General features: G+C 39.3%; 1 protein-coding gene across 2 annotated transcripts in view; it reads right to left on the bottom strand.

The window, feature by feature from the left end:
- The window catches only part of SEH1L (SEH1 like nucleoporin), a 28558-nt gene extending 10377 nt beyond the window's left edge, over positions 1–18181 (bottom strand). For both annotated transcript variants that reach the window (XM_032875823.1, XM_032875824.1), the window contains exons 1-5: positions 17998–18181; positions 13687–13737; positions 10780–10926; positions 4230–4441; positions 380–478 (exon numbers count right to left, since the gene is read on the bottom strand). In XM_032875823.1, the coding sequence (XP_032731714.1) occupies positions 380–478; positions 4230–4441; positions 10780–10926; positions 13687–13737; positions 17998–18108 (620 nt within the window). In that variant the 5' untranslated portion in view covers positions 18109–18181. The remainder of the gene's footprint in view (positions 1–379; positions 479–4229; positions 4442–10779; positions 10927–13686; positions 13738–17997) is intronic.
- Positions 18182–26953: the final 8772 nt, after the last annotated feature.

Below are 26953 nucleotides of genomic sequence, written 5' to 3'. Positions count from 1 at the left end.
TTCTCCATTTGGAACGTTTTGCCCTCTTTGGCTAACTTTTACTCATCCCATAAGTTCTGTCTGGAGAACCTTCCTGGCCCTCTCCCCCCTAGGTATAGTAAACCCGTAACACCCCAATTTTCCCAGTTTATAAAATTCATCATCACTTTAATATTTTTGTTTGTTTTCCCAGCAAGATGGTACATACTGGAAAATCAGTCACCTTCTCCTCTATACCATTTAATTTTATATTATCAGAGCCTAGCACAGAACTTGGCATAGCACAGGAATTAGTAAATAGGTAATGAATCATGCATACTTCAATGAATGGATAAAGAAATAACATTTTTAAAAATTAAATGCAATTTGGGACACTAATTAAAACCAAAGCAGTACTCACCTGGTATTTTCATTATACTCGAAAATCTGAACCTTGGCCATTGCATTTGGACTACTGTCATCACTTCCTACAGCTATCATGGGGGAATGAGCACGAGAGCTAGAAATGAAAAGTAAAAACTTTTTTACATAATTATCAAGTTAATATACATCTAATTCAGAGAATTAGAAAAACCTGGCATCAAACAGCTCTACAACCCACAAATAAGCATGTCACTACCATGACTAGATCCCTGCCATACATCTGACACAGCCACACCTTGGAAAGGTATGTCCTTGAGAATGCTCAACATGGGGACAAATGATACCATCCTTTTGCTAATAGACAGTAATTCTTGGGGCGTCTAGTAACTCAAGGGTAAGCAACAGACTCATGATTTTTTGGCTCGGGTCATGAGATCGAGCTCTATGTCGGGCTCTGCACTCATCACTGAGTCTGCTTGAGATTCTCTCTCTCCTTCTCCCTCTGTCCCTCCTCCTGCTCGTGCACAATCTCTTTCGTGTGCTCTCTCTAAAATAAATAAATGATTTAAAAAAAAAAAAAAAAAAAGTAGCTCTTCTCCCAAAAGGTTTCAAGCATTCAGTAGAGTTAAAAAAAAAAAAAAAAAAAAGACCGCCAGGAGGTCTTAAGAATTTTTCTTCCTGAAAGATTTGGTCATTAACTATAAAATGAAAAGTAATCCTATGGCAACCAATTCATGGCAAAAGGATTTTAAGTGCTTTGTACAAAAAGAAGAAACCCTGACAGAAGGAAGAAAAGCAGAAAAAGATCAGCCCTCAAGAAGGCATGCTCCCCACATGTCATTCTGCTCTTTAGATTCATTTGTGGTCAACTTCATTTTTAAAAAGGCAAAAGAGGGGCGCCTGGGTGGCTCAGTGTGTTAAAGCCTCGGCCTTCAGCTCAGGTCATGATCCCAGGGTCCTGGAATCGAGCCCCGCATGGGGCTCACTGCTCCGCAGGGAGCCTGCTTCCTCCTCTCTCTCTGCCTACTTGAGATCTCTGTCTGTCAAATAAATAAATAAAATCTTTTAAAAATAAATAAATAAATAAAGTCTGTTAAAAGGGCAAAAGATAATAAAAGCATGACCTCTACTGAAGGTTGAATTTTTTTTTAATTTCTATGCCTAGTTACCTCAATACTGATTTCCTTTGCCTCCCTCATCCAGATTAAGTAATATCCTTATGAACATGACTCCTTAAACCTCTGACCTTGTCATCTGCCAACCTCATAAAGCTGAAAACAGAATGTGGTAATTAAAAAAAAAAAGGTTTAGTTCTTTAATAGAGCTTTACAGCACTCTAAAAGTGGCAGAGAGAGGGACAAGAAGAAACAAAAACTAAGGTGCTCCATCCCCAAAGTCAAGTCCTCCTGAAATTCAGAAGTACCCCAGCCCACCAGTTCCCTTGGTTTATACTCCCTACAAGGAAATTTTGTCAACACACTCTACCTACTCAGTTGAAACTCAGCCAAGCCCTAGGTAAAAGAGTGTGCTACTAAGAAAACAGAGCACCTAACAGTAGAAAAATACCAATACCGGTTCCTAGCTATAAATACTACTCTCTTGTTCGTAACTACAAAAAAACAAGCAAAGACTAACACACAAGGAAACCAAGATGCATGAAAATAAAGACCAAGGTATACAAATGATCTCTGAGAAAGTAGATACAGCCAATCCTTATCATTTGCAGGTTCTTTATTTGTAAACTGGCCTGCTTACTAAAATTTTTTGTAACCCCCAAAATCCAATACTTGGGGCTTTCACGGTCAACTCATGAACATATCTGGAGCGGCTCTGCAAAAAATGAATCATCCGACCTACATGTTCCATGCTGAGGTCAAACAAGGTAAGGTTCTGCCTTCTTATTTCAGCTCTCACACTGAAAACAAGTGTTGCACTCTATCTACCACCACGCTTTTTGCATTTTTGTGGTGGGTTGGTGATTTCTTTTTTTAAAATGGTCCCCAAATGTGGTACTGAAGTACAGTCTAGTGTTTCTAAGCTTAGCAAAAAGGCTATGATATACCTTATGGAGAAAATACTGTATTAGATAAGCTTTGTTAAGGCATGATTTTTAAGGCTGTTGGCAGAGATCAATGTTAACGAATCAGCAACATACGCTAGTAAGGTATCTTTAAACACAAACACTCATAAAATAAGGTTAAGTATTTATTAGTTGACAAAAATGTGATCAAAGGCTCATGGGAAACCAATCCCATAGCTCCCCAAGGAGTAAAATACTCAGCTGTCCCCTTGCCAGTTATAAGCAACGTAACAAAATATTAGAAAATAGATGAATGAGAGGTATAAGCAAAATAAGCTAATTTGTTTAAAAAAAAAAAAAAACAGGTGAGTCCACATCTAATCTAAAAACTGACAAATCACTAAGTTGAAAATGGATACATTATCTGAAATTCTGATAATTACCAATATATCTAAAAAACCATCATCGACATTCCCACAAATAAGATCTCTCTAACCAGGTGGCTCCGTTGGTGAAGCATGCAACTCTTGACCTCAGGGTTGTAAATTCGGCTCCACGTTGGAGGTAGAAATTACTTAAAATCTTAACCAAAAAAAAAAAAAAAAAAAAAGGGAGATATCTACTCATACCTTGAGAAATGGAAAGCTTTTGTAAATGTACTAAATTCATCTTTCTTATAGTGAGTATAGGTACTGTTTAAAGCTAACATAGCAAGAACCTGAGGCATAAGTAAATCATTTATAAATATAATAGCAACTGGAGTGCCAGGCTGGCTCAGTTGGGAGAGCATGTAACTCTTGATTTTGGGGCTGTGGGTTCAAGCCCCATACTGGGTGTAGATATTACTTAAAAACAAAATCCTTAAAAAAAATTTTTTTAAATTAAAAAAATACAATAGCAACTGGCAGAGTTAAAATCTAAAATCAGAACTATGGAGGGCTTTTTTAGCAGGTAGGGGAACTTTCAACCTTTCATTTTGTACTCTTCTAGATTTGAAATTGTTCTTTTTCTTTTCTTTTTAAAGATTTTACTTATTTGAGAGAGAAAGCAAGACCGTGGTGGGGGAGGGTGGGCCAACCAGGTGCCCATGAAATTTTTTTCTCTACCAAGTAATTCATTATTCTTTTAATTTTTAAAAAATAACTTTCTATTAAGTTAAAAATAACTTAATAGAAAGCAACTATGAGGAGCACCTGGGTGGCTCAGTTGCTTAAGGGTCTGTCTTTGGGTCAGATCATGATTCCAGGATCCTGGGATCGATCCCAATGTCAGGCTCCCTGCTCAGCAAGAGTCTGCTTCTTTCTCTCTCTCTCTGCCCCTCCCACCCACTCATGCTCTCTCTCATAAATAAATAAAATCTTAAAAAAAAAAAAAGCAACTATGATGTAGTATAGCAGTTAAAAAAACAATGTTAAGACTAGATATATATATACTAATACACTGGGAAATACCCACAATATATTTGTAAATGGAAAAAACAAATTTCAAGTAAGGAGAATATATGTCTATACATGTCTGTGTGTTCTGGTCTACCTTCACAGGATAGTATATGTACATGTTGCCTATATTTGTGTATTTAAAAACACATTGAGTATTTATTTGTATATACATGGAAAAAGCCCAGAAGTTGTACACCCAAATATTTACAATGGCTGGCTTCTTCTATGGAATAAAAATAGGGGACAAGAGACCTAACAGGGTGAGGGCAGATTAAAGAGAATTTTTATTCTACATAACATGTATTTTTAAAAATAATAAACATGACTAAGAAAATATTTTAAGGAAATTAACCCATCAAATGCTTAGCTTAAAAATTACTAATTTGCTTTACTAGGATTATATTATCAGGTTTTCTGTGTAAGCTTACCTTGAAGGGTTCCAAGAAATACAACTACAGCTTAGCTTACATGAAATCTCGTGCTGCAGAGACCACTGGCTGAGATTCATAACATCTGGCGCCTCATATATTCTTACTATACCATCTGCCGAACAGGTTGCTAACATAAGGCCCATGTGTTTAGGAGCAAATTTCACATCGGTAACAGATGTTCTGCTATCCACTAGAGTTGTCCTCTTAACCTGAAAAAAAAATTATTTACATATAAAAAGGAAGGATGGTAGAGTAGAAAGAACATGGGTTCTAAAATCCCACTGCCATTTTACTAGGTATATAACCTTGAATAAGTTATTTTAAAACCACCTGGGTCTCAATTTCCTCCACAGCAAAATACCACATACACAGTTGGCAATCCGTAACAAATTAGTGACCTATAATTAATTATTACCTTTAAGGTAGAAAAAAAGTTTGCCTTAGAAATTCTAACTTTATTAAGAGTGCAAGGACTCTCCCATAAGCAGACCAGTCACTAAACTACAAACTGTTTGAATTTTAATATAGGTAGTTTTGTTTTGCACAGTATGCTGCAAGCAGTAAGTTACATGAATTAAGATTCTTTAACAGTAAAATGGAAAGCATGCAACTTCTTCCTTTAAACATAAATGCCAGTTAGCCCTACTTGGATCACCACCAACCACTTTAAGAGAGAAGGCGTTTACTAGAGACCAGAGACCAAGAGAATGGTACAAAGCTGGCATTGTGATAATTAGAGAATGCCAACAGAGCATTTTCAAGCTACTTTCTGGCATCTAGATTTCTGACTGAAAATATCAACAAAATTTAGAAATCAGCACTTTATTGTCTATGGTTACTAAAATACATCTTAAGAAGTCTCAATAGTAGAAAAAGAGCACATAAAACTCCAAAGATTATATCCTTGCAAACATCTGTCTACGAACACCACTAAATAATCAATACCAATACAACTGCTGAAATATTAAAAGCATTAATGACAGCTGATTTAACTAAATACAAATAAATATACAGATATCCCCTACTTTTCAAAGGTTTATGTTACAGCACTTTGCTTTTACAAAGACCTATTTTAGTACCTTTCTTGCTAACCAAAAGAAATCTGAAGAGGACCCCTGCTTCTGCGACAAGAGAAAATAGCATTGTCATTTGTTTTACAAGTCTTTAGAGGCAGCAAGCACCCTCATGTATAAGAATGGCACCACCCAGCTCCTTCCCTGGGACCTACACAGCATCTCAGCATCAAGCCTCAAGAGCTTTGAACTGTGTCTGCAAGCATCTGTGCTTTATCTTGATTTATGTAGTGCTAACATTAGCAAAGTGTGTCTTAAGGCATCAGAAAAGCCTAAAAGAGGTTATTTTTTGGCTCAGGAACACTCAAAAATTCTTCCATGTAAGTTAGTGCTAACTGATTCTCTACTTTATGGCCATTTCAGCTTACGAAGGTTTTCCTAAGAATGTTCTACATACATATAATGGGGGAAACCTTTACCTCTAAGTTCAAACAAAAATCTTTTCTATGCCACCACTCCTCAACCCAGCCTACCATACTAATTAACCTATTTCTGACTGTTAGAAAACTCCTTCCAATTATATATATTTCCCTTCTCTCCTCCCCTCAAGTAGTTGTTTGCCTTTTCCCTAGGGAAAAGGCAATTAAACCAACCCCTGCCAACATTAAAAAAAAAAAATGTTAAGGGCACGTGGCTGACGACTCCAGTTCTCAGGCTTGTGAGTTAGATCCCCACTCTGGGTGTAGAGGTTATTTCAAACAATCAATCTTTAAAAAAAAAAAAAAAAAAAATTGTAAAACTGCGAATAGCATGCAAGCTACAAACCTGGAGTAATCAGAAGAATATGATATTGGCATTAAGGAGAGACACATACGCCAATGGAACAAAATACAATCCAAAAATAAACCTTCTTTCTATATATAGTCAATTGATTTTTTTTTCATTATTTCATTTTTTCTTTTTTTTTTTTTTTTAATTTCTTTTCAGTGCACTGTTTATGCACCACACCCAGTGTTCCATGCAATACGGGCACTTCACAACACCCACCACCAGGCTCAACCAACCCCCCACCCTCCTCCCCTCCAAAACCCAGGAGATGAACCATGAGAGACTGTGGACTCTGAGGTACAGTCAATTGATTTTCAATGAGGACACCAAGACCATTCAAAGGGGAAAGCGTCTCTCCCAATCTGATGGTGGCCCTCAAATGTGGAGCAACCCAACTGGGTAGAAGCCTGAAAAACAGGCAGTGAAAGGATCCACCAGACGCAGAACAAAGGAGGTAGGTGTAGGAATTTATCCAATGCACTGCAAGGGAGTGCAAGGGAGTGCAAGGGAGTGCCAGGCAGGACAGCATAGAGACTATCTGCTAGGAGGCAGTGGGTGGGGGCTGTATTTAAAGGAGGAAGACCAGGAGGTATGGGGACTTCTGGAGTTTTCCCTTTTTTGGTAACTGCGCCAGGTTGTAAGTAGCCCATTGGTTAGTTAGGGCCTATGGATATTTTGAGGTAAGTGGCCCTTATGGGCCTGTTTGTATTCAGCCTTGCTTTCTTTGTATTACACTGTTCAAGCCTGTTGTCTAAAAGCAGCCTCTACAAAAAGCAGTCATTCCAATAAAAGATACTGGGGGAGGGTATGTGTTATGGTGAGCACTGTGTATTATGTATTGTGATGAATTACAGACCTGTACCCCTGAAACAAATAATACATTTAATAACTTAAAAAAAGATACTGGGGCGGGGGGCACCTGGGTGGCTCAGGGGGTTAAAGCCTCTGCCTTCAGCTCAGGTCATGACCCCAGGGTTCTGGGATCGAGTCCCACATCGAGCCCCACATTGGGCTCTCTGCTCAGCAGGGAGCCTGCTTCCCCCTTCTTCTCTCTGCCTGCCTCTCTGCCTACTTGTGATCTCTGTCAAATAAATTTAAAAAAAATTTTTTTAAATCTTAAAAAAAAAAAAAGATACTGGGAAAACTGGATATTAACACACAAAAGAATAAAGTTGGAAGCACCTGGCTGGCTCAGTTGGTAAAGCATGTGACTCTTGATCTCAGGGTCATGAATTTGTGCACTGGGGGTAGAGATTACTTAAAAAAAAAAAAAAAGTTGTTCATTTACTTTACACCGTATACAAAACTTAAATAAAAATGGAAAGGGAAAAAAAAGACCTAAATGTAAGTGCTAAAATTTTAGGGATGCCTGGGTGGCTCAGTTAAGTGTCTGCCCACAGCTTAGGTTATGATCCCAGGGTCCTGAATCACGCTCCTTGCTCAGCAGGGAGCTTGCTTCTCCCGCTGCCTGCTGCTCCCCGTTTGCGCACTCTCACTCATCTCTGACAAATAAAATCTTTTTTAAAAAGCTATAATTTAATACTCTTAATATAAAACTTTGGGGAAAGCCTTTTTGACATTGGATTTGCCATGGTTTCTTAAATATGACACCAAAAACAAAGGAAACAAGAAAAAAATAAATTGGACTTCCTGAAAATTTTTAAATTTTGTGCATCAAAGGACACTGTCAAGAGAGAGAAAAGGCAACTCACAGAACAGGAGAAAATATTTGCAAATCATACCTGAGAAGGTACTAATAGCCAAAATATAAAGAACTACATACAACTCAACAGCAAAAAACAAACAAACAACCCAATTTAAAAAATGGGCAAAGGACTTAAATAGATATCTCCCTAAAAAAGTAAAGGACTCTGGTACCAATGCCAATTCAGGGACTGTTGGAGAGGGGGTAACCCCCCCCCAACAACTAATTCTGACATAGCAACAGGCTGTCTGAATTCAAATCTATTCTGACACTATCTACCCAGAAATAGCATCAGATTCCACAAATTATCAATCCTGTAGGACTTCCCACACTTCAGAAACATGAACAGTTATCAAAACGCAGACAAGCAATCTACTTAAAAGATACCATTTATTATAAAAGGATATTAACTCAGAAGCAGCCAGATGAAGAGATGTAAATTGTAAAGTAAGGGGAAAAGCATGAGAAGCTTCTATGTCCTCTTCTGGCCTAACTCTCCCAACATCTCCACCTGTTCACCCACCCGAAAACCCTCTGAACCCACATTCTTTGGGGTTTTTATTGAGACTTCATTACACAGGCATGACAGATTAACGCACTGGCCATTGGTAATTAATTCAACATCCAACACCTCTCCCCTCCCCAGAGGTTAGGGGGTGGGACTGAAGTTTCACCCCTCTAATCACATGGTTGGCCCCATTGGCTACCAGCCCCCAAAGTCACCCCATTAATATAGCAAAAGATGCATTCATCACTTTCAACATTTAGAAAATATCAACAACTCCTAGAGCTGTAAGTCAGAAACTGTATTAGGAAGACCAAACACATAAGAAAAATGTATTTCTTATAAATCAAAACGTTACAAAAGATACACAAATGGCCAATTAGCACATAAAAAGATGTTCAACATCACAAACCATTAGGGAAATGCAAAAAAAAAAGAAGAAGAAGAAGAAGAAGAAGAAAGACCTCCACAAAGAGATACCATTTCACACCTATTAAGACAGCTGCAATAGAAAAACAAAAACCGCAAACATTGGTGAGGACATGGAGAAACTGGAACACTCATGCATTGCTGGTGGAAATGTAAAATGGTATAGCCATTGGGGAAAACAATTTAGCAGTTTCTCAGAAGTTAAACACAGAACTACCATATGAGCCAGCAATTCCACTCCTAGGTACATACCCAAAAGAACTGAACCCAAAATCTGAAACAGGTATCTGTACAATAATGTTCACGGTAGCAATGTTAGTTAGGTAGGATGCAATGGGGAACTTTCTCAAATAAGAACGCTCAAAGGAAAAAAAAAAAAAGGCTGAAAGCTATCAGCAAAGGGGAAGGGGGAAGGGATAAAAGCAAGGGAGAATATGTTTTGTTTTGGAGAACCGAAAGTCCCAGCCAAGGAGACCCCCGACTAGGTGTTTCACCTCATAACCCTTAGGTGAGCCACTCTGAGCTGTACTACAGCTGAGGACATGCACAGAAGCCCTTGACCTTTAGCTCATTATATTAAGATCTTCTATGGGCAGAGTTTTCCACCATTTTTTGAACACACATGTGTTTTTTGTATTAGCATGCTGATATGCTAGGCATGTGCAACTGAAGTATTTATGCAAGCTCCCTGTCCCTGCCCCCTATACACTGAATAAAAGCTTCCTATACTAACCCCACTCAAGCGTGCTTTGGAAACTATCTCCTTGTCTCCTTACTTGTAACAAATAATAAAAAGTGTTTTGCTTTCAACACTTTCTGGGGTTGTGTTCAATTTGATGCACCCCAAACGGCAAATCCCTTGAGTTCGGTTACAGCATTATGTACAATAGCTAAAAGGGAGGAAGAACCCAACAGTCTATCTACAGATCAACGGATAAACAAAACGTGGGATATACACACAATGGAATGTTATTCAGCCATAACAGGAGTGAAACTGATAAATGTGACAACATGGATGGACCTGAAAACATTCTGCTTAGTGAAATAAGCCAGACAGAGGACAAACACTGTATGAGGTAGCTACAGCAGCTGAATTGACAGAAAGGAGGAGGTTACCAGGGGTCGGGAGAATGGGAGGAGGAGGTACTATTTAATGGTAAAGAGCTTATGCTGGGAATGACGATGTTTTGCTATAGATATTGGTGATGTATACGCAGCATTGTAAATGTAATTAATGCTACTGAACTGTACATTTATAGTTAACATGTTAAATACGTAAAAACCACAATTTATAAAGTGCAGCAGAAAAAAAAGAGCAGTACTGACAACATACAAACATTAGCGTTGGATGGTGAAGAGGACTATTAGGAACAGAGAAGAGAACACTATAATCATATCCTTAAAAAGGCAGAGAATATATCCAGAATATAGAAAAAATTCATAATGGTGGTTGCCTCTAGGAAACAAACTGTGTGGCCAAAGACAAGGAAGTTGTCACTGTTTACACTCATTTATACCTTTCACATTTTATACCTTGTACCTGATTATCTATTACAAAAAATAAAGAGGGAGGAAAAAGAAAACATTGCAATGGGTCTTAAAGGTAATCTAGTTCAATTCTGGAGTTTGGCCAATATACACACTATACTCTTGTTAAAATTCAAACATCCAATCAGGGAAGAGCTAGAGTAAATAGCAAATACAGATAAGAATATATTTTATAAGAGGCAAAGGTAACCACAAAAGAGAAAAAACAATGTTTTAATGGATTTTTAGAGGGCACTCACTGTATGACAAAGGAAATACCACAGATCCATCATTAAAGTTATAATTAAATAATGCCACTAGTGTTCCTCAGTACCACTTCAGGCCCAAGACAAAATTAAATCAACAAGTAGGAGAAAAACATGGAAGAGGGAAAAAATGGAACTAGTAAATATAGTGAGGAGTGGGAACATCTTATCAAGTGCCTGAAGCGTTCTTGGAAAGACTGATGCTCCTTGGACACTCATGCACCCTTCTCCCCATTCTACCCTCCCAACCCCTGAAAACCAACAAATGTCTCACCCAATGACTCTGTCCTCGAAGTTTATCATTTGATTCTCCTACTATTTCTTCCCACACAGCAGCGGTTCGGTCAAAAGAACAAGAAGCCAAAACCTGTCCAAATTCAGGATGGGCCCACGTCACACGCCACACAGATCCACTATGTGTCTGAGGAATTATTTAAAAAAAAAACAAAAAAACAAAAAGCTGACTTTACTCATGTTTCACACATATAAAATTTTACTTGAGGAAATACACCAGAGATATATTTACTTCAATAAGAGCAGAAAGCTATTTAATTTTATTTTTTATTTTTTATTTTTTATTTATTATTTGACAGAGAGAGACATAGCAAGAGAGGGAACACGGCAGGGGGAGAGGGAGAGGCAGGCTTCCCGCTGAGCAGAGAGGCCAATGCCAGGCTCGATCCCAAGGACTCTGGGATCATGACCTGAGCCAAAGGCGGACGCTTAATGACTGAGACACCCAGGAGCCCCTAATTTCACATTTAAATAAAAAGTTTAAGTCCTAGAAATTTTTAACTTTTAGAAGATATTCTCTATTTAGGATTGTGGCTGTTCTGGAGTCAAGTCCTTCTAACATTTTACTAATAAGTAAAAATCCAGCTGGATAAAGTTGACCTCTTCCAGTGCTAATAGAGACTTGCTTCAGAGTTTAGCCTAACCATGGTTTAAAAACAAGATCTACCAGTCCACCATTTTTTTTACTTGCAAATTCCCTCTACAGGAAACAGCCACCTAATAAAATAAATAAGACTAATCAAAATTATTAGCTTCAAAAACCTAATAGTACATAGAAACTGTAGTAATAAAACAAACATTTCCAAAACCTGGCTAGACAGTGGACTATTCCAGGAAAAGCAGCAATGAGCGATCAAACTTAGAGAAGACAAATCCTTGTATTCTGAGAAAACAATTTGAAGCTCAGTAGCATTACCTTTAATATTTGAAAAATGGCAAATTACTATTCTTCAATTCTTCATGTTGAACAATTAAAAAAAAAAAAAGGGAACAGATAGGTCTTAAAGCATTTCACATCCACAGAATTTCATTTGTGCTTTCCAGTAAAGACACAGTATGACAACGAGCCTCAGTACACAAATAATGTTTCTAAAGTTTGTTTTATGCTTCTGCATATCTAACACTTTCACACTCAACAATCTCAGGGAACTTTCATTAACTGTATAACTTCTACATGGTAAATGTCATCCAAAAGTACACTCTGCACTCTTATTTTTCATCCTTTGTTTTGTCCAGTCTTTTGGTTTCATTTTAAGTTCTTATTTATACAGGCTATCAGGTAAAAAATGCACTAGAGCAGTGAGATTTTGTTAAACATTAGATTTCCATTAAAGCACATCCTAACTAAGAAATAAAGATTACAGAGATAGTCATCAAAATAAAAAGAAAACAACTATATTAACTATCATCAGTTGAAGAAAACATGATATATTTACGTTTTACTGTTGTTTTTTTAAGAGGATTTAAAAACCTACCAAAGAATTTATGAACTAAGTTGTTAAACTAAAAAGGAAGAAATAAGGGTTCCCTTTTGGAGTGATATATAGTTCCAGAACTGGATAGAGGTGATATACCAACATTGTGAATGCAGCAAATGCCATCGAATTGTTTATAAAAGATCAAACTACTAATACATGCCACAACATAAATGAACCATGAGGAAAAGGGAAAGGATACATTAAGAATTACATATTTTAGAATTCCATTTATATGAAATGTCTAGAAAAAGTAAAACTTCAAAGACATTAAATAGTTCAGTGGTTGCCTAGGGCTTCGGTGGGGAATGGGGATTGGTCCCAAAAAGGCAGAAGGGAAATTTCAGAGTTGATGAAAGTGTTCTAAAACTAGACTGTGGGGGTACCTGGGTGGCTCAGTGGGTTAAGCCTCTGCCTTCAGCTCAGGTCATGATCTCAGGGTCCTGGGATCAACCCCTGCATAGAGGTCGCTGCTCAACAGGGAGCCTGCTTACCCCTCCCCCTCTGCCTGCCTCTCTGCCTACTTGTGACCTCTCTCTCTCTCTCCATCTGTCAAATAAATTAAAAAAAATCGTTATAAAAACTAGACTGTGGTGACAGGTGCACAAGTGTATAAATTTACTGACATTTGTTGAACTATTTCATTTAAAATTGATGACTCTAGGGGCATCTGGGTGGCTCAGTCAGTTAAGCGCCTGCCTTCGGCTCAGGTCATGATCCCAGGATCCTGGGATCAAGCCCCGCATCAGGCTCCCTGCTCAGAGGGAAGCCTCCTTCTCCCTCTCCCACTCCCCATGCTTGTGTTTACTCTCACTGTGTCTCTCTCTGTCAAATAAATAAATAAAATGTTTTTAAAAAAAGCTTTAAAAAAAGGAAATAAATGAAATAAAATTGATGACTCTAATGGTATGTAAAATTCAGTAAAGCCGTTTCTAAAAAAAAGAAATAGAACTTGTACAAAATATCACAACTATTAAAAATATGCAGGGGTGCCTGGGTAGCTCAGTTAGTTAAGTGTCCGACTCCTGATCTCAGCTCAGGTCTTGATCTCAGCATCATGAGTTCAAGCCCTATGCTGGGCTCCACACTGGGCGTGGAGTCTCCTTAAATATATATATATATATATATATATATATATATACACACACACACACACACAAAGGAAAAAGTAGGTGATAAATACTTAAATACTAAAAATATCTATATTAGAATCCTATGAAATTGTACATTTTCCTACTTTCAAAATTTCTGAAGTATATTTCTGTTACTTTAATAGTTAAAAGCATAAGATACTTTAGGAAAAGAATCATACATTTTACAATTTTCTCAAAGATGAATAGTAAGTCACTGATGATACCAAATAAATAGTAAACATCTAAATTTTTTTTAAAAAGCACTGTAAAAATACTAACCTTCCAGCTAGCAGTACAATGCCAATCCCCACTTTCACTTTTATCCCAGACCTGTAAAAAAAATAAAAGACATTTTATTCCTACACAGTCCTACAAACATGAAAAACACTGGATCAGCATTAGGGCAAAAGAAGTGAGCATAAATTCACAAAATAACAACAACCAATAAGTAAACATTCACTCACATACTAATTGAGAACCTGAAGAGTGCCAGGCACCAGGCTGAGCACTGAGGGGTCAAGGAATCTGTGCTCTCACAGGTAACAAAGACAATGGCAGTTGCAGTCCAGTCTTGTCATTGTACTAGTTAATGTTCTACAATGTCGCTGGAAACACCGCGTCAGCAAATTCTTAACCACTTGCTCCCAGGGAAAATACAAGGTTAAGATTCACAGGAGCTTGTGGTCACAAAATATTTGTCAACCAATCAATACATAACCTTGTTTTCTGTATGTACCTGTTAAAGACACCTTTTTAGTGTGTATTATTGATTCATTAACACTGAAAGCACAGCTAAGAGCAACTCACGTCTGAATGAAGCTCTCCTAACACATACATTTTCTCTGTAGGGCAATCACAGCCTTCTTGTACCTAGGCACACTAGTCAGCAGTTCAGCATGACACCTGGGGACAATTTTAAACAGTGAAATCACCAACAAACAGCAAAAAATAAAAATGTGAAAAATGCAGCAAAAAATAGACAAGGAAAAGGACACTTGTTTACAGAATGACAGCCCAAATAAGAAAGCAGTATCACCCTGTTTCACCTCAGCAGGAAACACGCACATCAGGCAACTCCAATTTTTTGCTATTCTGTGCTCATGTCAGCAAGTAACTGTGAGTACTGGTTATGGGTTACAAATAAATTTTAAGTAGGTAAATTCACAAATACAGAATTTGCTAATAGTGAGGACCAACTGTATATAAAACAAACAAAAGCAAAACACTGGCTCTTACTATCAAGAAAAAATATAGATGACAGGGGCTGCTGGTTGGCTCAGTTGGTTAAGTGTCTGCCTTCGGCTCAGGTCATGATCCGGGAGTCCTGGGATGGAGCCCCATGTTGGGCTCTCTGCTCAACCCAGAGTGTGCTTCTCCCTCTGCCCTTCACCCAACTCGTGCTCTGTCTCTCGCTCACTCTCTCTCAAATAAATAAAGAAAATCTTTTAAAAAATAAAAATATACAAATATAGATTACAATAATGAGACAACATTTTAAGCTCCTAAAAAATGTAGTGACAGGTGCCTGAGTGGCTTAGTCATTTAAGCAGCTGCCTTGGGCTCAAGTCATTCCAGGGTCCTCTCTGGAATCCACATGGGGCTCTCTGCTCAGCGGGGAGCCTGCTTCTCCCTCTCCCGGCCACTCAGCTTACCTGTGTGTGAACGCGCTCTGTCAAATAAATAAATAAAATCTTTTAAAAAAAAAAAGTGATAAATTCCTCAAAAAATGAAAAATAGAATTATCACATGATCCAGCAATTCCACTTCTGGGTACATACACCCAAAAGAGCTGAAGGCAGGGTCTCAAGGAGGTATTTGTATACCCACATTCATAGCAGAATTATCCACAATAGCAAATCATATAAGCAACCCAAGTACACTGACAGATGAATGATAAGCAAAATGTAGTATTTATAAGACACATTCAGCCTTAAAAGGAAAGGAAACAGGGAAGAAATTGTGAAGAACTACCTTTTGCCTATCATTCAGCCTTAAAAAGAAAGAAATATTTACAAGACATATTCAACCTTAAAGAGGAAGAAAATTCTAACACAGGTTCCAACAGGTGCAAACTTCAAAGACCCTATGCTAAGTGAAATAAGCTAGTCACAAAACAGACAAATATTGTATGATTCCACTTATATGAAGTACCTAGAGTAGCCAAATTCATAGACAGAAAGTAGAATGGAGATTGCTGGGGGGTGATGATAAGGAGAATGGGTACAGAATTTCAGTTTTGCAAAATGAAAAGGTTCTGTAGATAGAGGATAGTGATAGTTGCACAAAAATATGAATGTACTTAATACTACTAAACCATACACTTAAACATGGTTACAATGGTAAACTTTATGTTATGTGTATTTTACCACAATTTAAATAAATAAAAGAAAAAATGTTAATAATGCCTGCCATGGATAATGATCCCATCAAATCAACACTCTGGCAGTATAAAATATATTGTAGAACCTTGGAAAAGGCAATCTGCCAATTATTCACAAAAGCTTTTAAAATATTCATACTTGAATGAGGTTAAGAAAATCATTCAAAACACATGAAAAGCTAAAGTAATGAAGATTTTAACTGCAATACCACTTCTGACAGAGAAAACCTACAAAACTGAAAGATTAAAAGATTCAATAATAAGTGGATAAGGAAAAAATGTATGGCATATTCAGTTAAGAGACAACAATGCAATATTCGACAAGTGGATAGATGAATGGATAAACAAAATGTGTACATATACAACAAAACATTCAATTTTTTTTTAAGATTTTATTTATTTATTTGACAGAGAGAAAGAGAGGAAACACAAGCAGGGGAGAGCTGGAGAGGGAGAAGCAGTGAGCAGGGAGCCCCATGTGGTGTTGATCCCAGAAAGCTACAATCATGACCTGAGTCGAAGGCAGACACTTAACAACTGAGCCACCCAGGCACCCCATCAATCTTTTTTTTTTTTAAGATTTTATTTATTTGTCAGAGACCGAGTGCGCTGGCACAAGCAGCAGGAGCGGCAAGAAGATAAGAGAGCAGGCTCCCCAGCTGAGTAAGGAGCCAACCTGGGAATTCAGTCCTGCCCCAGGACCAGGGATAATGATCTGAGCCCAAGGGGCTGACCTCAACCTACTAAGCCACCCAGCCATCCCAATATTACTCAATCTTAATGAAATTCTGTACATGCTATAAATATGGATGAACCTTGAAAACATCATGGTAACTTGTATGATTACATTTATATAAGATACCCAGCATAGTCAAATTTATACAGAAAGGATTAGAAGTGACCAAGGAAGAGCTGGGGGCAGTGGGGAAGAAGTTACAGAGTAGAATTTTAGTTTAGGATGAAAAGAAAGTGTTAGAAATGAATAGTGGTGATGGCTGCACAACAATGGGAATGTTGTGCTTCATGCCAGTTAACTATAAAATACACCTGGAGATGGTTAGTTTAACACAATAAAAAAAAAAAATTCAGGCGACTTTAAACCTTTTAGGAATTACAATGCTATAGTTATTCCATGGATTTGACGATACGGTTTTTCAAAAGGGAATTTATGTATGTAGGTATGTATACATGTATGTATTTTAAAGAGTGTTTTCTGGGGACAGGGGAGGGGGTAAAGGGAGGAGAGAAGCAGACCCTCGCCGAGCTCAGAGCCCCATGCAGGTCATCTGCCGACTCTAAGATCGGGACCTGAGCTGAAATCAAGAGTCCCACGCTCAACCAACTGAGCCACCCAGGCGCCCCAAAGCAGGTTGTTATTAATAACTATCTTTGAGGGATCGCTGGTATCAAACCTGTCCGTGAAAACTAGTAAAAACGTCCTTCAGATTTTCAGTTATTCCGGAGTCGTCGAGAATACAAATAATCCACACTCCAGCTTTCAACTTCAAAACTACTATCATTTACTGTATAATAATCTCTACAGCTCCTAAATCCCAAATACCATCCTCTTATCACAGAAGTTCTGCTTGTCAGAGCCGTGTACATTTACACGAACTCTAAGAAACAAACATGGATTTAAGTTTCTTCCACGGAGAAAAGAGATGAGCTTCTCGTCTCCCCAAGACAGGGACAAGGTTCACAGCACTTGAGACAACACTGCGAACGGACCGCATTACAAGTCCCAAGGCCAGGTCCCCTGGCTGAACCAGCGTGGTAACAGCACAACCACCCCCAAACCCGCGCGGTCTGAAAAGCCCCTCACGCAGACTAAGCTGAGGATCTCTCGGCTCTTGCCCACAAGTACTCAAGCCTGCGCGGGCTGGAACATGCGCGCTCCCAAGGCTCCCAGTGGCAGGAGCGCGCACGTGGCTACGACGCCCGCCCTCCCAGTCCGCGCAGGCGCAAGGCAGCGTGCCACCTCCCACCCCGAGCCAGGGGCGGCTATGACCCCACAATACTGAGGCAAGGCTGGCGAAGCAAACCCGCTGCCCGCCCGCCTTGGGCTCCAAACCTCGTGCCCAGCGGCACGCCTCTAAATCGGCGGGTACTCCCCTTTCCAAGCGCGGCTCGCTCCGCTCTAACAGGGAGTCGTGCATGTTCTCACTTCCCCCCTTTCTGGGCCCGGTCCCACCCCAACGCTCCGCGCACACCTTGACGCTCTGGTCGCTGGAGCAGGTAGCCATCCGTCGCCCGTGGAAGTCGAAGGAGACATCATGGATGAGATCTTTATGGTCCGCCGCGATGTGGCGCGCCACAAACATGGCTTCCGTCAGGCCGCGCCTCTTCGGTCTGCCCCTCCCACCACCAAAGAGGGCGGCCGCGGCGGCCCCGGGACTGCAGCCCACCAGGACCCCGCCGCCGACAGGGCGCGCACAGAGCGTGATGTCCGCGCGCCCCCGAGCCGTGCGCCCCGCCCCTTTACCCGTCATGCCCCGAGAGTCCGGGGAGAGGGAGACTGCGTCTGCGCCGCCTGAAAAAAGTCCCACGGCGGGAAGGCGGTAGAGGACTGAGCTTTGCTCTGATGTAATGAAAATTAAAAGAATTAGTTGTTAAAGTATGATTAATTGGGAAAAGTGAGAAAGTTTTAGAAAAAACCATCCACAGCCGTGGGATTTGAGTCAGTATTGGTTAGTGTCTAAGCCCCAACCCAGACATTGGCTCAGAGCAAGTGAAGAGGGCACTTTTCCGGGACAATTAAAGGGCAAGGAAGGGTGGAAATACGTCTGAGGAGTCCAGACTCAGCCGAAAAGTAAAGACAGGAGGGATAGAGTTGAGAGGGAAAAACCGAGGGATTTTGGAGGTCGAAGAGCTGGTGTGAAGGAGAGAAAAGGTAAGGATCCAAAGTCACCAAAATGGTTTAAAGTTTACACAGAACAGGCTTTTGGTGTCAAGAACCAAGATACGGGCAATGGGATACTAGAAGTTTAAAAGTTCTTTATGAAGAAACTCAAGTCACCTAAGAAAATAGCGGTATCCAAAACGAACTGGAAGACTGAGAAGTCTGGAGCCAGAATTCTCAATAAAGAAATAAGTCAAACAAGCAAAACAAAAAACCCTGGGAAGAGACCCCTGGAAAAGAGCTCTCAAATCAATGATTTTGTCAAAGCCCGGAAGTGGAGGAATACGGATTTCTCTTGCCTATCTGAAAGTAGAGCATTCCTATAAAACCTTTACTAAGATGAGATGGCAGAAAGGAAGAATCAATTACCGTAAGTTTACATGGAAATTTCTTAAGCAGTTTCAGACGCCAAAAATAAATACTCTTGGGCTTTTCTGATAAAACCTTAGGGTCACATCTTGTTAATGGATGCACAAAATAAATCAACATAAGGAACAGATGTTCACACACACAGTTCAAAGCTTTGGCAGTCTGACGTTCAGATGCTGTTTAGTTCCCAGGGAAGAAGCTCTGCATCCCCGCTGATGCTCACAGTTACTGCTGCTTCTATGACATCTAGCTGCAAAACAAACACTGGATCTTTCTGTAAAAGTAAAAAAATCCCCTTTAGATTTTTTTGTTGTTAGCAAAAACAGGTACTGATGTAGGTCTTGCATGAAAGCGAAGTGGTGTAACATGAACTTTGGAAAAGAGGAGCATGCCTCTATTCTGCAGAGAGTGTAGCGATTTACCGTGTTTTGTTATCAGGCATTCTAGAGGGGTTATGGTAAAATGAGGATGGGAAATGGTGGAATATTTGGAGAATGAAAATTGAAAAAAAAATCTCAATCAGCCCGCAGAAAGGGTTTATATTTTGGATTATGGCCAGAAATGAGAAATGACAAGAATGTGGGGCATAATGAGATTAGCAGACTAGAAAGTTTTCAAAATAATTAGTCCCAGCTGTCCTTCGATTGATTGCAGAGAAACCTGCAGAGGGAGGTGGAGAAATGACTTAGCTTTTCTGGATTTTTTTTTTTTGCTTGTTTTTTTTTTTTTTTTAACTAAAAATAATAAGATTTGGGGGCACCTGGGTGGCTCAGTCGATAAAGCATCCTACTCTTGATTTGTCTCAGATCATGTGAGTTTGAGCTCCATGTTGGACTCTACTCTGAGCGCGGAGCCTGCTTGAGATTCTTCTCTTCCCCCACCACACCCCCTCTGTCAAAAAAAAAGAAAAGGAAAAGAAAAAGTAAGATGTTACTGACACTTTAACAGACTCCAAATCTGTGAGTTGCCGGTATGATTACTAATAACAGCTGTAACGCTTTAAGGTTGAAGAGACTCATTTCCAAAAACAGTACTCACAAAATTCAATCAATTTAGAAATGTTCTAAAACTTTTTGAAGTTTTATTTAAGTAATCACTCTGCCCATTGTGGAACATGAACTCACAACCCTGAGATCAAGAGTCATATGCTCTTCTGACTGAGTCAGCCAAGTGCCCCTAAAAGTTCTAAAACTTTTTAAAAATGTTCTTTAAATTAGGGGTGCCTGTGCATCCCACGTGTTTATAGCAGCAATATCCATAATAGTCAAACTATAGAAAGAGCCCAGATGTCCATTGACAGATAAATGGATAAAGAAGATGTGGTGTGTATATATATATATATATATACACACACACACACACACACACACACACACACACACACACACATACAGTGGAATATTATGTAGCCATCAAAAATGAAATCTTGCCACTGCAATGACATGGATGGAACCAGAGGGTATTACATTAAATGAAATAAGTCAGTCAGAGAAAGACAACTATCATATGATCTCGCTGATGTATGGAATTTAATAAACAAGGCAGAAGATCATAGGGGAAGAGAGGAAAAAATGAAACAAGACGAAACTAGAGAGGGAGACAAACCATGAAAAGACTCTTAATCTTGGGAAGCAAAGAGGATTGCTGGAGGGGAGGGGGTTGGGCGATGGGCTACCTGGGTGAAGGACATTGGGGAGGGTATGTGCTGTAATGAGCACTGGGTGCTTGTTATATAAGACTGATGATGAATCACAGACCTGTACCCCTGAAACAAGTAATACATTATTTGTTAATTAAATTTTTTAATTTTAAAAATAATACATTAGCGGCGCCTGGGTGGCTAAGTGGGTTAAGTATCTGCCCTCAACTAAGGTCATGATCCCAGCATCCTGGGATGGAGCCCCACATCAGGCCCCCTGCTGAGCAGGGAGCCTGCTTCTCCTTCTCCCTACTCATGCTCCCTCTCTCTCTCTCTCTCTGTCCCTCTCTAAAATAAATAAAATTTTTAAAAATATATCTTTTAATTAAAAAACATTTTTAAAGCTCAGAGACAGTAAACAGATCAATATTTGCCAGAGATTATCCAGGTGGAGGGTTGAATAGGTGAAGTACAAGAGTTTTTCTTAAGACTATTTATTAGAGCAGCTTTAAGTTCACAGTAAAATTGAGCAGAAAATACATAGAGTTTTCATATACGAGCCTTCTCTACCCTCACACATGGTAGTGTTAATGGATGCTAGCAACTATCAATTGTAGTAGAGGTGTAATAATTGGTGAACTATACTGACTCATCATCATCACCATCACCCAGAGTCTATAGTTTCCCTTGGGGTTTACTCTGGGTAAATGTATATTGTATATTCTATGGGTTTGGACAAATGCATGGTGACATATACCCGCCATTGTAGTATCATACAGAATAGTTTTACTGTCTTACCAATTCTCTGTGCTCTGCCCATCCATCGCACCCTCCCCCCAGCCCCTGACAACCACTGATCAATCAATCGTCACCAAGTTTTTTCTTTTCCAGGATGTCATAAAGTTGTAACCAGAGTACATACCCTTCCCTGATCAACTTTTTTCACTTAGTAATGTATGTTTAAGTTTCCCCCACATCTTTTTAGGACTTGATAGCTCATTTTTTTTTTTAGCACTGAATAATATTTTTCTATTAATGTATAGCTGACTTTATTTTTTTGAAGTATAGTTGAAGCTCTGAATAATATTTCATTGTCTGGATATACCACAGTTTATCAATCCATTCACCTACTAAAGGACATCTTGTTTGCTTCTAAGTTTTGGCAATTATGAACAAAGCAGCTATAAATATCCATGTGCAGGTTTTATGTGGACATGAATTTTCAAGTCTTTGGACGTACACCAAGGACTTTGATTGAAGTGTCTTATGGTAAGAATCTGTTTAGTTTTGCAAGAAACCACCAAACTTTCTTCCAAGCTGCCTGTACCATTTTGCATTCCCATCAGCAATAAATGAGAGTTCCTGTTGCTCCACATCATCATGAGCATCTGGTGTCATGTTTTGGATTTTCATCATTTAACAGGTGTATAGTGGTATCTCATTATTGTTTTAATTCCCATTTCCCTGATGGCATATGATATGGACCATCTTTTCATATGATTATTTTCTGTCTGTTTATTTTCTTTGATGAGGTGTCCAAGTCTTTTGCCTCCCCCCACCCCTCTTTTTTACCAGGTTTTTGTTTTATTTTTGAGTTTTAAGAGTTCTTGGTGAATTTTGGATAATAGTCCTTCATCAGATGTGTCTTTTGCAAGTACTTTCTCTCACTTTGTGGCTTATCTTATTCTCTTGGCCATTTCTTACATAATTATTGTAAGACTATTTATTGTAAGAAATGCTTGAGGGACACCTGGGTGGTTCAGTCTTCAGCTCAGGTCATGATATGAGGGTCCTGGGATCAGGCCCTGTATTAGACTCCCTGCTTGGCAGGGAGTCTATGCCCTCTCCCTCTGCCTCTCCCCCTGCTCACTCTCTCTGTGTGTCTGTCTCTCCCAAATAAGTAAAATCTTTAAAAGAAAGGAAGGAAGGAAGGAAGGAAGGAATATTTGAAATACAAGTTTATGTAGGGGTACCTGGGTGACTCAGTCAGTTAAGCATCTGCTTTCAGCTCATGTCATGATCCTGGAGTCTTGGGATCCAGCCCCTCCTAGGGCTCCTGCCCAGCGGGGAGTCTGCTTCTCCCTCTGCCCCTCACCCCACTCATGCTCTCTCTCTCTCTCTTGCTCTCACTCTCTCTCTCAAATAAACAGTCTTAAAAAAAAAAAAAGTTTCTATAGAGTAAAAAGTTAAGGTTCCCTTTCATCCCACAATCTAATCTTCCTACCCAAAAGATATGATTGTTACTGTGTTACCCCTTCACACATTTTCTAAGGATTTACAGAACATAAAACATATATGTGTACCTAGTATCAGAAAGTTTGAGTTTTTGAAAATAAATTTACAAATATTATACCATTTTTGGCTTTTTAAAAAATATCCAATATGTCTTAGAGATCTTTCTACATGGCCCCAGTTCATTCTTTCAGTCTTGTAACCTATTCATCCCAAAATATGGATGAATTGTGGTTTATTTAACCATTCTCCTACTAATGTACTAACATGTGAAGACCACCATAGTAAATTCATATAAGTTTAATTATATGTGCTGCTAGTTTTTCTTCATATAATTGTATATGTTTCTCATTAGGCTTAGTAAATCTTTTAACAGTTTCTTATACTATTATGAATGGGCTCTTTTGGGGGTAGAACTCTTTTTTTCTATATTGTTTATAAGAAAGCTATTACATTTTGTTTGTCTATTTTTAAAAAAGATTTATTCATGGGGTGCCTGGGTGGCTCAGTTGGTTGAGCATCTGCCTTCAGCTCAGGTCATGATCTCAGGATCCTGGGTTCGAGCCCCACATCAGGCTCACCACTCCATGGGGAGTCTGCTCCCACCTTTCCCTCTGTGCCTCCCCTGCTCATGCTCTCCCCCTCTCTCTCTCAAATAAAGAAATAAAATCTTTTTTAAAAAAGATTTATTCACTTATTTGGGAGGGAGTGGGGGAAGGGCATAGGGAGAAAATATCCAAGCTAACTCCCACTCAGTGCAGAGCCTGACACAGGGCTCAATCCCATGAACCATGAGATCAGGACCTGAACCAAAGCCAAGAGTCCAATCCCCAGCCAAATGAGCCACCCAGGCACCCCTAAATTTTGTATGTTTATATTTGTTCCCTTATTGGGCCCTTAGTTCATTTGGCTTCTACATTGAATTTCTTGGGTATATAGCTAAAAAAAATCATACCAGGTACAAATAAGGAGTTATAGATACTTTGTATCAGTCAGTATTCAATCACAAAAACAGTATCCATTCAAGTTCTTTGAAACAGGGAATTCAACACTGGGAAGTTGGTTATAAATACATTGGAAGTATAAGTTAAGAACAAAAAGGGAACAGAGAGATTAATAACTGCAGGAAACCCATCCCACCCTTAGGGCAGGAAAAGTGAAGGGGAAAATAGCGCCCGTCATCACTGACCCGCAGGCGCAAATGTTGGAACCTCAGCAACAGGCAGAAAGCCTGAAGCTAACTCTCCAGATGATTCCGTAGGGGTCCGGCGGCAGCCACAGCCAAAGGAGCAAGGACCACAAGTTCTGCACAGCTGAGGTTCTCGGAGCCTCTGCTGCAAATGCAGAAGCCAGAGAAGGGTGCTACTGCTACTGTTTCTGTTAGAATCCCACTCCCAAGCAGGAAGCCAGGCTTGCTTTTTGCCATCTGAGATGCTTCCACAGGAAAGGAAAAAAAGCTCCAGCCTTTCTCTCAGGTTCCAATCTCCTACCAGAGTCTCTAGTAGGAAGAACCTGACAAGGGAGAGCTGGTAAGAGTCTGGGAAGACAACAGAGGTTTCCAGTTCCCTGTATTATGGAAAGAAAAAAGGGTGGGATAATAAATCCAGTGCTAACTCTCATAGAGTGTTGAGTATTAGCTATGGCCATACTTATCTTGTTACTAATGTTAACGAAACTGCTTTTAATGTGGTAGAATTTCTTGAAAGGATGAATTTCTATTTCTAGCTTCTGAGGACTCTTAATTAGGAATTAGTGTTTTCAGGGCACCTGGGTGGCTTAGTCGGTTAAACATCTGCCTTTGGCTCAGGTCATGATCCTGGGGTCCTGGGATCAAGCCCTGCATGGGGCTCCCTCCTCAGTGGGGAGCCTGCTTCTCCCTCTCCCTCTGTTCCTTTACCTGCTTGTGTTTGCTCTCACTCTCTCTTGCAAATAAATAATTTTTTTAAAGGAATTAGTGTTTTATCACCTTTTTCATATCAGTACATTAATAAATTTGCTAATGCTGAACCATTATTGTTCTAATACATGGCTGGTAATTCACTAATACTTTATTTAGGATTTTTGCCTCTCTTTACAAGGAACCTAGGCAGATAGTTTGCGTGTATGTTACATGCACACATGCATGCTGTTCTTGTCCTTTTATGGTTTCTGAATTAGATTAACCAAAAATAAGTCAGGAAGTTTTCACCTTTTTCTGTTCTGGATTAGTTTAAATAACATAGGACAACTTTTCTAAAATATTTTGTGGATGACATGCACAAAATTTAATAGGCCTGATATCTTTGGTAGTGAGGAAGTGGTTAATTTTGATTACCTTTAAATGTTTTAAAAATTCTTGGTCTTTTTAGATTTTCCACCTTTCCAAGTCAATTTTCATCATTATTTTCCTTTAAAAAGCAATCATTTCACTAAGATTTTAAATATCTCAATATAGAGTGACATCTGGTAATTTCTTATAATCAAAAAATTCCATAATTGATGTAATGCTTTTTTCTTGTTTCTATTGTGTTGTCTTATTTCTTTTTTTCTAAGCATTTTTTTAAAAGATTTTATTTATTTATTTGACAGAGAGAGACAGCAAGAGAGGGAACACAAGCAAGGGCAGTGGGAGAGAGAAGCAAGCTTCCTGCAGAGCAGGGAGCCTGATAACAGGCCTCTATCCCAGGACCCCAGGATCATGACCTGAGCCAAAGGCAGACACTTAGCAACTGAGCCACCCAGGCGCCCCTAAACATTTTACTTTTTAATGAAGTAAAAAATACATTCCCAAATGTACACATAATCATAAGTATACAGTTTGCTGAATTTTCCAAACTGAACACATCAATGTAGTCATCTTTAGATCAAGAAATAGTACATGACCAGCACCGCAGAAGAGGTGCTTATATTCCCTTCCGGTCATTATACCCCTGCCCCAAGGGTAACCACTATCCTCATTTCCAACAGCATAAATTAGTGTGATGGTTAGTTTTATGTGTCAGCTTGGCTAAGCTATGGTGCCCAGTTGTTCAAATAGTAGTCCAGATGTTGCTGTGAAGTAACAGCACATTTCTAGGTGTGATTAACATCCATAATCACTTGACTTTAAGTAGAGGAGATTAGTGTAAATAAGGTAAATATGCTTCATCCATTCAGTTGAAAGGCTTGCAAGCAAAGACTGAGGTTTCCCAGGGGAAAATAAGGACTTCATCCTTGAGACTAAAACACAGAAACGGTGCCTGAGTTTCCAGTTTTCCTGCCTGTTCTATGGATTTCAGACTTGCCAGCCCCCACAATCACATAAGTCAATTCTCTAAAATACATAGAGATCAGAACCAGTAGAAAAATATATCTGGAAAATTCTTTTTTTTTTTTTTAAGATTTTATTTATTTATTTGACACAGACTGAGAGAGCACGCACACAAGCAGGGGGACTGGCAGGCAGAGGGAGAGGGAGAAGCAGGCCCCCCACAGAGCAGGGGGAGCCCCGATGTGGGACTTGATCCCAGAACTCTGGAATCATGCCTGAGCTGAAGGCAGTCGCTCAACCGACTGAGCCACCGAGGTGCCCCATGTCTGGAAAATTGTGGTACAGATTTTAATACGAAGAGTGGTTCTAAAGAAAGAGAGTCTTGAGGATGAATTTTCTGAATTAGTTCTCTAATCTGAATAGATGTAAAGGCAATAATGACTCTAATTCCAGAAGGGAGAGGGGGCTTCAATAGTCCATGGCAAGATGTTGCAAAACAGATGCCCAAAATATCAACATTGGATACTCCTAGTCAAATACGTATGAGAAACAAAGTTCTGAGGTTTACCATATATTTGATACCTGAGAATCTTTTGTTAAACTAATGAGTATAATGAGACTGGCTGTTTACTCTTATCTGTGCCAGAAAAATAGGGAAAGAAAAGGATGAGCTCAGGACTTCAAATTTCCAGCTCAAGCACCACATAACTAACTGGAAAGTTTCTGTGTCTGCCCTGAAAGAATCTTTTATCTCTTTTCACTGTAGTCAGACCAACTTGAGTTCCCTCCTTGGTGAGT

This window comes from Lontra canadensis, unplaced genomic scaffold, assembly GCF_010015895.1.
Source record: "Lontra canadensis isolate GAN:19392208 unplaced genomic scaffold, GSC_riverotter_1.0 scaffold57, whole genome shotgun sequence".
In the NCBI taxonomy this organism is placed as follows: Eukaryota; Metazoa; Chordata; class Mammalia; order Carnivora; family Mustelidae; genus Lontra; species Lontra canadensis.
The sequence above is the reverse complement of the archived record's forward strand: the minus strand, read 5'-3'. Positions and strand labels throughout refer to the sequence as shown.